General features: G+C 28.7%; 1 protein-coding gene across 1 annotated transcript in view; it reads left to right on the top strand.

Annotated features, from left to right (window-relative positions):
• The window catches only part of LOC107456025 (LHFPL tetraspan subfamily member 6 protein), a 238,722-nt gene that overhangs the window by 199,336 nt on the left and 25,331 nt on the right, over positions 1-14,055 (top strand). The window contains exon 2 of the mRNA XM_016073790.3: positions 12,619-12,717. Coding sequence (XP_015929276.1) covers positions 12,619-12,717 — 99 coding nt within the window. The remainder of the gene's footprint in view (positions 1-12,618; positions 12,718-14,055) is intronic.

Below are 14,055 nucleotides of genomic sequence, written 5' to 3'. Positions count from 1 at the left end.
GAAAACTGTATATCTTACGATTCAAATTTTTTTTAATAAAAGTTAATTTTGAATTGCAGCGTATAAAACTTTTAAGTTCTTTAAATAATCTAATTTTAAGTTATGAAATGAAAGCGAAATCAGTAAAATTTATCATAAATGAAAAATGAAAATAATATCCGAATTTATAAAACTTTTTTTTTTATGTTTTGCTTTTAAAAAATCCCTAGTTGATTTCATTCAAATTCCAATGTCGTTTAGAACTGGATTGTCTTAGAAAATATATAACTTTTACACATTTAAAAATGTTCTCAATCACATAAAATGAATTTCAAAAAATTCTAAATAATTTTACCACTGATTTTTCTTTCGGTTAGCAATTCTTATAAATTGATGCAAAATTTGTCTGCATGTGGTTTCAAAAAAATGCCAAAAAATGTAGAAAGTGAAATTAAATTAAGAGACCCAAACTTACACGATTTCTATTCGATGCATTCAAAAAAGTTTTAAAACGAACTGAAATTTAAATATTGCCCCTAAATATTTTTATTTATTGAAACTGAATGTCTATTTCTTGAAATATATATTATCTTAACAATTATTGATCTTTTTAGTAATTTATGAGCTTTTAAAATGTCTATAGCGATTTTTCTACTATATCAATTATTATTGTTATTTCACTTATTAAAATGTATTGATAATGTTTCGAAAAGGATTTTCCTAACCAAGATAATTAATTAATAAAATCAATAATTTCGGTTCCGAAATAAAATCAATTAAATAATAAATAACCTATTAATCCGTTTTAAAACCTATTAAATAATAAATAACCTAATTAAAAATAACATGCAATATTTATATTCAATTTAGTTTTAACAATGAAATTGCCTAGTGCTGGTGTATGGAAGCTTTTAAGTTTTTAAACTCCGTGTAAATGCGTTTAAATATTAATTGAGAAGTCCTAAGCCGTTTTGTGGAGTGTTGTGTATGGATCGCTGTGGCTAATGGGATAGAGCGCTCACCTCCCACTAAGATGCCCCGCGTTCGATTCCCAGTGATCTCTGGTCGATATGAATTCCGCACTCGACTCGCGCCGACCGCAGTGCTGGTTTAAATTATCCTTAGTGGTAGACGGATCATGGATTAGAGTCCCTTGAGTCAAACTAACTGTGTAAGGTTTTCGAGGTTTTCCTCCTCATGAATCGCAAATGAGGGTTAGTTCCAATAAAAAATCTTCCACAAAGGCAAATTTCACCCATTACTTAATCCAGAAGTTGCCTTGTCTTCTTGATTGGATTCAAGATTATAAGGCTATGTAGTTGAACATTAGTAGCCGTAAACTCAAAATTTGGTCAGCTGTTCAACGACGGTTATAAAATAAAATAAAATTTATTGTACATGAAACGAAAATCTACTCATACGAACTTTTTTCTGGTAATGTTGCTGTCCATAAAGGAATTTTAAATAATTGAATTAAAAGTTCTAATATAAATATACAAGTTTTAACCTGTATAAAATCATATTTATTCTACACTACTTTTTATACAAAAAAAAAACAACCTATTTTCTATTTAGGATTTTCAGAAATACATTGAAATATTTAATCAATTGCATTAGAGAACGTTCCAGTTTTTCTCTAGAGTTATGTGGGAGTTTAACTCAAAATATTTAAGATAAATGGAAAATTAAATGCAATACATTTTCCACGGATGAATATACTTCAATCCAAAATTGTGTACTTTTTGTTTCTTGAAAGAAAAAGAAATAAATTTATTGCTTGTTTCTAAATAGTATGAGAAAATGTCTGCTATGTTTCTGACATCTATCATTCGAAAGATTAAAGTTGTATAAAATTTTTGGTAATATTTCGTTTTTTGTTTTTTTTCCTGGGAAATACATTTGCGTTGAATGTTTGGCCATATTCCAAATGAATTGTTTTTTTCCTTCCCTATGTTTACAAAATAAATTCCAGTTTTTTAGTACTATCTGTGCTGGACAAAAAATATCACTTATATATGAATTTTCTGAAGACTAGGAAATGTTTCACTTTAACACCAACTCATAAATTTTTATTCTTTAACCAGGTTTGTATAATCAAAATTCATAAACAAAAATTTTAAGCATTTTAGTAAGTAAAAGTTATACCAAATATTCTAATTTTTATTTTCATCAGCAAAAAAAAAACTTTAAGAGGCAGTTTACTAGAAATTAAGTTTATTTAATTTATAACATCTTTAAAATTTATTGTTTTCGTCAGCCATTAGGGCAGAGAGGATGAGATTGTTCCTGTTTTCCAGTGGCACCATCTATGGCCAATAACTTGAATTCTGACACACCCATACATCACACCCATTTAGAGGGCGGGACCATTCACACATTCATTCATCGACAGATCGTAATTCTGACCTGGACCTGAGAACGATGAATCTATAATTCAATACTTCCAGAGTTATTGATTTGTTATGGTAACATGGAGGACTTTGTGATCCGACAGATTTAACGTGCACCAGTCACTACTTGCTACACGGGGAGTCTTCGGCCGGCTGGATTCGAACTCCCGTTCTCTCAAACGTGAGTCCAACGCCCTGCCTACCAGGCTATCCCGGCCATTTTAAATTTATTATATGCACTATATATGTAAAAAAATAGAAATATAGTTTTTTATACAGAAAAGTCTTAGTCTTAGTCTATACCAGTGAAAAAAAGAAAGAAAAAATTTATTAATTTCTTGAACAAAGTTATTTTCGCAGAAGCTTATTAAAAATTTTTTGTGTCATTATCAACCTAAATTTTTCTTAAAAAAGAAATTCCATCATTCGAGTTTTATAATAAAATATTTGAAGTTTTCGTGTATTTTCTTTCAGGTGAAAAAATTATTTTTATGTTAAATTTTAAAAATTTTAACATTAAAAAAGTTCTGATATTTATGATTTAATCTATTTTTGGTAACCAACGGAAAGCTATTTTATAACATATTTTTGTAAATTATTCAGAGTCTAAAAGTTGATAACAGCATATTTTAAATGAGTGTAAAATATGAATATGAAGTCGCCTAATACCTCAACATTAAAGGTAGCAACTTTAACTTAAAAAACTTCGAATATAAATGAATTTGTTTTTAAGGTTTTTCCTTTTCCTTTAAAGTTTACAGGAGTTTTAATTAAATAAAGAAAGCATTCATTCAATAAATCAATAAAAATGAATAAATATATGAATGAATAGTTTTCTCTCTGCTCTAGCATAAATCGATTTAGAAAATGTGTCAAGTTTGTTCAGTTAATACTTACTTATTAACCGTTTAACTATAGAACAATTTGAACAAATTTGTGTAAAACTTGTATGCCGTGTATTTCCGTTGAATGTATATATTTGTTCAAAACTTTCCTTCCGAGCAGGCTTTTTCCGTTGATTAAGCAAATTTGTAAAAACTTCTCGGCAGAAAAGCATTTTTCAGTTGAATGAACAAGTTTGCATAAAACTTTTCAATGTTTTAAAGTGTAATATTACATATAAAAATCGGTTTGAGTTAGAAATTTACAAGTTCGCAAAATTTAGTTCGAAATTCAAAATTAAAGAGTTATTCTAAGTTAAGAGCTTAATGTAAATTAGTGTTAACATTTTCACTGTAAAATATTAGCCAACAAATTCTATTTTATATTTTTATGATTTCAGGGATTCTTTTCTTTAGAAAATGATTTTTTTATTCAGTCATTAATGAGTAATAGTTATGATTTATTTTTTATGGATTGTTAAAGATATTGAACTAATGATGTTCTATTTGCTACATATATTCTTACTGAGTAATATATTTATGATTTTTTTTGACACATTATTTGTGTTAGTTTATTCTTCTTTTACAGTAAAGAGTTTGGTTGTACATTTTTATTTTGATTGTTCTAAATGCATTTTTATTTAATCTAAAAATATATGATGCTAATAAAAACTCAACCATAAGATGATGTAATTATAAAATTTTCTTTTTTTAAGAATTATATCGTTTTAATATTCCTTGTCAATTTAATTTGATATCAGGGTTATTTGTTTTAAAATAATAACAATTATGGGAGATATATTTTTGTTAGCAATTTCAAAATAGATTATAAAGATTTTGACATTGATTGAAAAAAAAATTTATGCACGTGCGTTTTATGTAAAATTAAAATGTGGCCTAGGCATGATTTTAATTTTAGAGAGTAATTTTTTATAATGAAAGAAATTAAAGAAAATAATATAATTCTTTTTTTTTTTCATATGTTTTAAAGATATTCAGCATTCAGCCCTAGGCTGCGATATTGTTTCCCGTTCAAAAATTTTCTATCAAAGTCAGAAAATGAAGAGGAAAAAAAATAGTCAAAAACTCAAGACTTCTGGCTTTCATTGTCGTATCCACTCATCCATGGATTGACTTGATGAAAGAGTGTCCTACAGCGACGATAACGCCCTCTGGTGTTTTTCAGTTTCACTCTTCAGTGAAGAATACGGCGGTTCTGTTCTGTTGTGTGGTAGAATCAACAAAATTTCCAGATAAAAGACACAAAAATTGTCTTTTCAAGTTATATAAATGTATTTTCTTTGAAGATTGTTTTGAAAGGACCTGCATATTTCCGATATATGCTTCGGTAATTCGCAGAAGTGTGCAATAATACATTTTTTTTCATTTCCTTTTTGCAGACACAGATTGAATTTACGACGCGTAACTTTTGATTACTGCTCACTTCAAAACCATAATCCTGTTTTAAATTTATTTATTTTCTTTTTCAAAGTCATTTTTATTTTCAAATGCACCAAAGCACTTTACTTAGTAACTGAATAAAAGCCCATGAATAAAAATTGTGCGAAACTATACTTTATTTTATTGTTCTTCTTTGGTTTTATTTAGTCCTTGACAGTTTTGTCTTGGGTTACTCTTAGAAAAAGCAAATCAAGTTGGATAAGTAAATTTAGTGCAACGAAAATTTTTATTGCTTTAAGCATGTTCGAAACTTTTATATTGTTGTTTATGTTTAGTATTGAAATTTTAAAAAAAAAGAAATTTAGCAAGTTTTTGAACTTGCAGGAAATTCTAGTTGGTGTGTTTCTTTAAAATCTTCGGTGTAATCTACCGTTTTACATAGTGAATTTATGACATTTGAGTGTTCCGTAGTTTGATACCTTAGACTTAGTACTCTATCAGCAAAATCGGTTGATCTGCAAAATCGAGCAATTTTTCTGTAGCCTTAATGTGTTAAATTAAACCATGCTTTCGTTAAAGTTGGATCAAGTAATCAGTAGTGTTAGAATTATCAGTATAATTTATAAAAATCAAGTAAAATTAATTTGCATGATAAAATCTTTAAATTTTGCAGAAACTATAAGATTGAAACAAATTTATCCGATGAGTATTGTATTAGGGTTCATTGTGTTCAAAATTTTTAACAGTGTACGAAATTTAAAATATAAAAGGAAATCTTTGTCAACCAGTACTTTGTTTAGTATTTTCTTTAACATGATTTGAATGGAATTAACCTACAATTGCTTAACGTGTGAAGAAATCAATAAAAACAGCAACTTTTAAATTTATGCAATGATGGGACTTTGAACAATATTTGTTTGCCACTGGAAATATTTTTTCTTCCATTTATAGCTAACTATAGCTAACATAGATAAAACTGGGTACACAAATAATGCTAGAACGGTGTGAAAACAAACAAATACTAGAAAAATGGTTCGTTTCTGATTATCGTGTATGCAACATAAAGTTTGGCGTTCTTACTTTTACTGAAATAAATTGTATTGTGAATAAGTTGCATTGTGATTTTGTGTTGCGCGTTATTGTAATCAAAGTACAGAAAAATTCTGCTTGTGCTCGCACTGCTCGTGTCCGTGCTCGTAATCCAGAACACACTGAAGATTGTTCAATCATAACAAAAACTATGTAATATTTGTAAGTAAAGAATTGTACAATTCTTTTAAAACATGTTTATTCGTTAAGGATTATGTAATGCATTCTTTGCCTGTGTTGTGATGCCATTTCAGAATTTTATAAAATTTTTTTTATTTATTTTAAAACAGAAAGATCTATTTATTGTACTGTTGTATTTTATTAGTAAGTTCAAGCGTTGCTTTATCTATTTTGCTATTCCTTATGTGACATTAAAGTTACTAGGAGTATTGCATTTCAAATTATGTACGAAATTAAGTTGGTGTTGTTCAATTCTGGTCCAAAATTTTGTAAATCTTTACATAACAGTTTGTATAGATACTTTTATGCAAATCCAATTAAAACTATCTTCCAATTGACATGGTGGTTTAATGTGAAACAGCAGCGAACCACTCATACAAATAAAGAAGAGTCATAAGAAAAAAGTAGAGAAATTGGGTTTCCAAGATTTGAAAGTAACGAATAAGATGTACTATCTCAAACTTTTAATATTTTAATGGGGGAAAAGTCTTTCAATTAAATATGAGAACTTTTTTACCTATTTTCAAAGGAACCTCTTTTTGTCATAATGCAGAGTTGTACACATGTTAACACATTTTCTTCTTAGTCGAAATTCTTGATGATTCCATCAAAACATTTTGATGGTTCATGTTTGTCTCAGTGCGATTCATGATGGTCCGACATCATTTGATGGTCACCATCGTCAAACATTTTCGATAATGAGTTCATGGTTTCTGATATGCCAATAAACTTCCATAATTTCATGATGGAAAATACTACTTTAATACTATGATGGTTAAACTGCAACAGAAGTTTGACTCTAATTGACCTTCAATCTATAATGATCCCTGATGGCTTCAACTATATCTTTTCTTGCTGTTTTAATGGAAATTTTTGCTGGTTCTCAGGTATGTACCATCGAAAATGTTTATTTTTAATTTTTTTTTATGTTGGTCCATCAAAAATCAGTCCGAATTCTTGCACTGGGATGACGGTGGTTCATGATTGTTGCAAAATTTGATTTCTAACAAACTATGGTGGAAAATTTTGATGATTCAACTGAAGAAACTATCAAAACAAGTTGTTATTCTTATGTTGGACTGTCATAAATCAGTTCGAATTCTTACGCTAGGGTGATGGTTACTTATGTTGGTTACCATCAAAATATTTCATGCTTCATGATGGAATAATTGATGGTATGTTGGTCCATCAATGGAAAACCATAAAAAATTATGACTTTGGCTGCTATAAATCGTAACTCACGTGCAGGTGTTGTGGTTTCACTCTCGACACAAGAATTTCTTATGGATGCAGAAGTCTTATAAGGTTTTGCACAAAACCTTGTCTTCAAGATAGAACAAATGAAAATTATAGACAGAAATTCGACTAAGTAATAAAATTTCGTGAAAAATAGTTTTTTTCCCTCGTCCCACAGCAGCTTCTCAGATAGATGAACCTTACGGGGCACTGACGCGATGTTGTGTCAGGCTGATGAACCAAGCCAAACAAGAATTCATTGAATTCAAAGCTGATAAACAAGGAGATCGGTATTGTGAAGCTTGAGTGCCTCTATTTTTTGTACGCAGGAGCAGAACTGCTTGAAGATCCATTTTTAGTTTCCGAAAGATCCATTTTTTTGATCACCGAAGATGTGTAGCGATTGAAATATTTGGTTTTAAACTAATCCGGCTTTTATAAAAAATATTTTCCTGATCAGTCATCCGCCAATGATTTTTACCACTTAAAACGTGCCACGCATGTCAAGATTCTTAAATCACTCGTCAGCAGGCAATTATTACAGAAACAAAAAATACGTTCCCAGTTCGCGTCACAAATTTTTCTGATTTTCATAAGATATCGAACTCTTAACGCCTCCTAGTGAGTTGTAGTCTACTGTTTTGGTTTGCGCATCAGTGAAGTGAGTAAAAAAAAAACATGAGAAATAATTGTATGGGAGACATATCTGGTGTCAGTGCGGGACGCCTGTGAGGGATTGTTCATGAGAAATGCTCTGGAAGGTTGTCTTGCAGATGTATTTTGACTTGTCTGCCGAAATGTGCGGGATCTATTTTTTGCCTCAATGCAGTGTTTGAGTCGATTTCAGTAAGATGAATAAAAAGTCCTAGTCCTGTCGGTTGGTCGGGGTGCCTGAGGCCCTTTACTCCTTCATCATGAGATGCGGATCCTTGTGGTGTTTCCTTGAGGTCCTTGTTATCTAAAATTGAAAGTAAAGAATTAGTAATGAGCAAATTGCTCAAGTAAAATCATATAAAGTGATACATGTTGTAAGACATACATAAAATACAATAAAATACAAGTACATAAAATATAATAAAAGGTACATGAAAATAAGAATAAGATAAATAAGTAATAAAAATTAAACTTCTAGTGAGAAGTTTGTCAAAAATTGTACGTCCCTGTTACAAATTATCTACCACTCTTCTCATCCTTATCTTTCTCACCAAAATCACAATTTTCATTCATCTTATTGCCCCTTTTTATAATCAAAACATATTGATTTCGTCAACGCATCGTAACATTTACAAGTCTTATCCGTGTTGAGATGTAATTTATATAATAGTGCCATTTATAAAATAATATAGATATATATCTATTAATAGAGCCAATTCTTAAAAACAAGTCGAAATTGTTTTGTCAATGCATATATACAATATTTACATGTCATATCCGAGTTAAATTGCCATTTATAATATTTTATTTGTGCCATAAATAATGCCATTGAGTTTATCTCACAGAGTTACATCCTTGTAAAAAAGTGAGCAACTGGCCTCAGGGAGGCGTCCTCAGCTAAATTTTCGAACTCAAAAATAGAGTCGAAATTCGCTGCATTGTGAATAAAAAAAAATCTTAGCTCATGTTTTTATAGAAACGCCCTCTGTCGGTTACGTTTGCGATTCCATGTTCCTATATGATTCGTGTGCATTTTTTGCCCTTTCGTTTTAGCCATGTTACTTTTACTCTCCTTGTTCAGTCATTTCAGTTTAATTCTACGAATGTCAGTGAAAATAATTTGATTCAGTCATTTCAGTTTAATTCTACGAATGTCAGTGAAAATAATTTGGTTCAGTCATTTCAGTTTAAATTTACAAATATTAATGAAAATAATTGGTTTTTGTAGAAATAAAATGTGTGAAAATATTCAGAAAGAGCTTATAAATGTATTTTGATATAAATAATTTATTATTTCTTCGCTGAATAAAAGTATTCTCTAAATAATATTTTAACGAGTGAAATAATTTCTTTTCAAGTTTGCAGGAGCTCCGAATTTTTCCCCTTGTTTAATTAGACAAACAAATCCTCATTTAACGAGCGACATTTCATAGAATAATAAATTACTTTTTCTGAACCAGTCATTCATAAAGTTTTAACACTTAAATGAATGAGACGAGATGAATTGTGATTAAGTTTATTGCCGTGAGCGTTAAAACTGAAATTAACAAAATAAGTTATTTCGAAAGAATAAAAAAAACACAATGCGAAATATCATTATTAGCGTTACAATTTATGATGGTTGATGATGATTAAGAGGTAGAAATGGCGTTTTTTTTTATATTAGTAGCGGATAAAAAATGAAACAGCTTGGATTAATAATTTTATTTTCATTCCAGCTCTAAAAAAAACTTTTGTTGGTATTTTAAAGCGTTTAGTTTGTATTGGTTAATTAGCTAGCCTTAAACCTTTCAAAAATAACTTGATTTCAAACCTTTAAAAAAATAACATGATTTCAAATGAAAAAGAAATATTGATTTTGCTCTTGTAATTTGAGAGAGATGGCAACCACTGAATTTTTTTATTTTAAATTTTATTGTTTTGCAGTTATTTGAAACTCAACCTAATTGAATATACTACAAACTGAAGGGTTGTCTGAAAAATCAATTACAGGAACAGAGAAGGTTGTAGAACGATATACGATTTGATACATTCTGTTTCTGAAACGGGGTTGTTTATTATCGCAGAATTTTTATTTAGTTACAAAATTCGTTAACACAGGGTATTTCTGACTAGAAACGATAAAAACAATATGGCATCTGATATTTTTCCATATAATTCCAAATGCAATATTTGCAAGCGCTTAAGCTACTTTTGTTCTCATGCTGCACCACGCTGTTGCTGTAAATAGTGATTAATTTGAGAATAAAATGTTACAGTTTTACCTTGTTCGTATCGCCATCTATGGATGAAATTGGTAACTAATTTTGAAAGTTGATTGAAATAAATAACTTAGTTTCCTGTGAGGAAAGTAGAAAATCTCGTTTTTCTGTCTTCTTTCCATATTTCTTTAATTAGTTAAAGTTCTTCAAATTGGGAACAATCAGTGCGTTTATAGCATCACTAACATGAATACAATCGATTTGATTTAATTTTAAAAAATGCAGTTCGTTTTTTTTTTTGCATTAAACTTTTAAAACCGAACTATATAAAATAATTCTACTTGAAAAGGATAGGTGCGTGAATTTTCAATCGGTCTTAACTTTCTACACCGTTTTAAACGTAAGAATGTTTTTGTCAGTATTTAGTCAATGCTAGCGAGCAGTCTATTGTGAATCCAACGGTATAAATGGTATTCTATGTGTTAAGTGTTGCTTATTTTATATTGTAATGTAGTTTGCATTTAGAAATAGACCTAAATGTAATAGTATTATGGTAAAATTGTTAACAATGCGTAATAATTTGACAATTTTTTTAAATAAGTAAATAATAAAAAAAATAGTAAATAAGAATAATAGCAAAATGCATTAATAAATTTTCAACAAAAAAATGGTTTAAAATTACAACTTTTTAGAAAATTTAAATTGTATACTAACAGTTTTTTTACTATCAACTGGTCAAATTAGAGTGTCAAATATTTCAATACTTAAAACATTCTAATTATGCTTTTTAATTATAATTCATAAACTCCTATTATGAATAATTCTTTAACATTTTAAACATTTAAACTACACTTTGTTTCAATACACCTCATAATTTCTTTGGTATAAAATGTTCTAAACACTATTTTTACAGCTTTTTTGAACAGTCGCCGTGTCATTTTTGTTTGGATACTTATTGCATATAAATTTTGAGTGTTTAGATACAACTCATAATTCCCTATGATATAAGACATTATAATACTTTTAACATTTAAATTGTGCTTTTTAGGTATTATTAATAAACCCCTATTATGTAAAATATATTAATCATTCAAACTTACTTCGTTCGAACATATCTCATAAATTCCCTTTGGTATTTTATACGCATATTCAAAAATTAGGCATAATAAGTATAATTAGATTATTAAAGTTTGCTTAGTAATTTACGTTAATTAAATTAATCATACGATTAAAAAATGTAAGTACGATACAATTACGTTTTTTTCCCTGGGCTGCGTAAAGAGTTAATTTATGTATACCTACATATATGTATAAGCATTTTCCGAGCCATTTATTTTTGTATTTGTTAATGAGAAAAATACACTTTGACGTTCTTTTAATTATTCAGAATAAAAACACATTAAAAAGGATAAAAGAAGCGTTCTTTTTTAACATAACCAGTGAACAGTGTTGATGTTTTTTTCTTCTGTGGGAACAAACCTCTGACGTATTTGTTCCTTCCTCCATTAGCGCTGACTTTAATTAAACAGTACGAATCGAAACAAGCCGTCATACTTTTTTTTTCCTGGCAAAAACCGCCTGAATCTAACTTTTTTTTTTCCTTGCTAAAAAAGTGGCGTCGGTGTTTGTTTAACAATAAAATTAAAAGATATTTTTGCCGAAACAGAATTATCTTTGAGATTAAACTTTTGTTTTTATATAAAGAAAGATGTTTTTCAACAACAGTGTATAATTAATGCTATTCTTTGTAAATATATAATGTAATATGAAATTTTTGAAATATAAATTTGATGTATCGATGCATTTGAAATGGAACAGCAAATATTATCCTTTCTCTTTGTAAATAATATTTTGAATAAATGTTGATTTTTTAGATATAAAACCTGTTACCTTAATTGAATATATTACCCGATGTTTGTTTTGCTTTGAGTTTTTTTTTTCGCTTTCCTTTCATCATATATTTATGGTAAATAAATCTATGAATAATAAGCTTGGTATAAATGTTTAATTATTGTAATAATGTCTGTGAAATGTTATTTACTTATTAAATGTAGCTTCGTTAATTTGAATTACATAATCGAACTAACAAGTAAAAAAAGATGAACACCACTTTCACACACTCGTGGAAACTATATTCATAAATTCGAGTAAAACCAGGTCCCATCTTCTAATAAAATGCTAAATGATTTTTTCTTGTGTTAATTAAATTGTTGTTAATAACAATTATAATAACTAATAAGAAAGCAAGCAAAAAGAAGGCTGTGCAACGTCGTTTCAAGAGTTAGCGATATTTATATGTGTTCGCTTTGGGAGCTTGGCATCCATTTGGCGTGCACTTACATGCAAACAGGCCCTCTTCATAGGGATAATGGTTTTTTCTTAACTTGCAACAGAGTATAGGAACTGTATTTTACAATCAACTCAAGTGGCGTTAACATTCGAGATATGGAGAAACGTAAATGGTTGCGAAATTTTTCTAGTGTTTTTAAACATTTTTAATAACCTTTGTGCCGCATTTAGTAGGCTACATTTTTGTGAAAAATCTATAATTCATAACTTAGGTAGACATTTACGATATTGTCACTGAACTATTTTTTCTTGTTCCAGCTCTTTTAATTGCCTCTGGGTGTTGTATTTACCCTAACGGATGGTCAAGTCGTGAAGTTCGAGATGTTTGTGGGCCTGACTCAGAAGCATATAAGCTTGGTAAGTGGTATTATTCACCGTTCCAATTTCTTTTTGCCATTTATTTCCCGCATACAAAGCATAATAAGTACATTTTACGCTCACCACAGATTGACATGACCTTGCATTATCTTAATATTCTTAGAGATAGTTATACATTAGCAGTTAAACTTTATATGACACTACTCTTAAATGTTAGACATTATTGCCCACTAGCTATTTTTTTCCTTTTTTGGAATGTATGTTGCTTCTAATCGTCTGCATGAATAAATTACTAATTGTCTCAAAATGAATTCACAATTAAATGTTCTTAAACAAATTGCATAATATCATTTTTTTTCTAATTTTATCACATGATAAAACAGTGTCTAAACATAATAAAATCTACCCGGTTGTGAAATAAGTGTTTAAAATACATAATGCCACATTTTAGTTTCATTTGTCAAATTAAAAAAGTTTTTTTGACCTTGTAGTTCGAAAAATTTAAACCAAAAATTTAACTTTATTACTTTTTGTTTATATTTGTTACATAAATCGTATCATTGTTATGCGTCTAATTTAAAGGTGCAGAATGCACTGAGTACAATACAAGAAAAGTAAAGTTCAATTCGAACCTCTGGTTGACCTCTGGAAAGTGATAATACCATTAACTTGCATTAAGTTAAATCTTAAGTAGCAATTTATTAGATCTTAGATAAGTGGGCTTTTATTAAATATTTACTAACTTTTTGGATCCTAAACTAAAAATTAAAAAAAAAAACTTAAATTATCTGCCGTAAACGTCTAAGTCGGAAAATTTAATAAACTTATATAAACTCTGAAATTTATATAAAGCATTCCCTAAGACAGAGAATCGTCAAGCCTGTAAAAAAAAGAATAGAATAAAGTATTTGCATGCTTATATGTTGGCAATACTCTATAAAATTATTTGCACTTTTACACAATTAAATGACCTAAAATTTTAACATTATTTGATAATTTTTTTTTATTAAGTGCTTAAACTTTTAACATTATTTTATCACTTGTATTTTTTACCCTATTTAATTGCTTTCAATTTTGCACTTCTCATTTGCCTTTTGTGTTCATATACAATTTAATTGCTTGCATTTTTGCACTATCTGATTACTTACATTTAACCATTGAAACAAATATTTTATACCGTCAAAACAAGTATTTAAAAAAAATATTTATATGATTTAATAATAGAACTATTTTCCTAAAAACTTTCTTTCCTTATTAACCATATTCTTAAGTATTTACACTTTTAAAAAGTTTTTCATTTATTAATTTTTCTTCACCGAAACGAAGAACTTGAGTTTTTCAATTAAAATGTGCGTCGAATGAATATCAACCAAAATA

Source organism: Parasteatoda tepidariorum, chromosome 3 (assembly GCF_043381705.1).
Source record: "Parasteatoda tepidariorum isolate YZ-2023 chromosome 3, CAS_Ptep_4.0, whole genome shotgun sequence".
NCBI lineage: Eukaryota > Metazoa > Arthropoda > Arachnida > Araneae > Theridiidae > Parasteatoda > Parasteatoda tepidariorum.
Note: the sequence above shows the minus strand (reverse complement) of the source record. Positions and strands in the feature narration are given on the sequence as shown.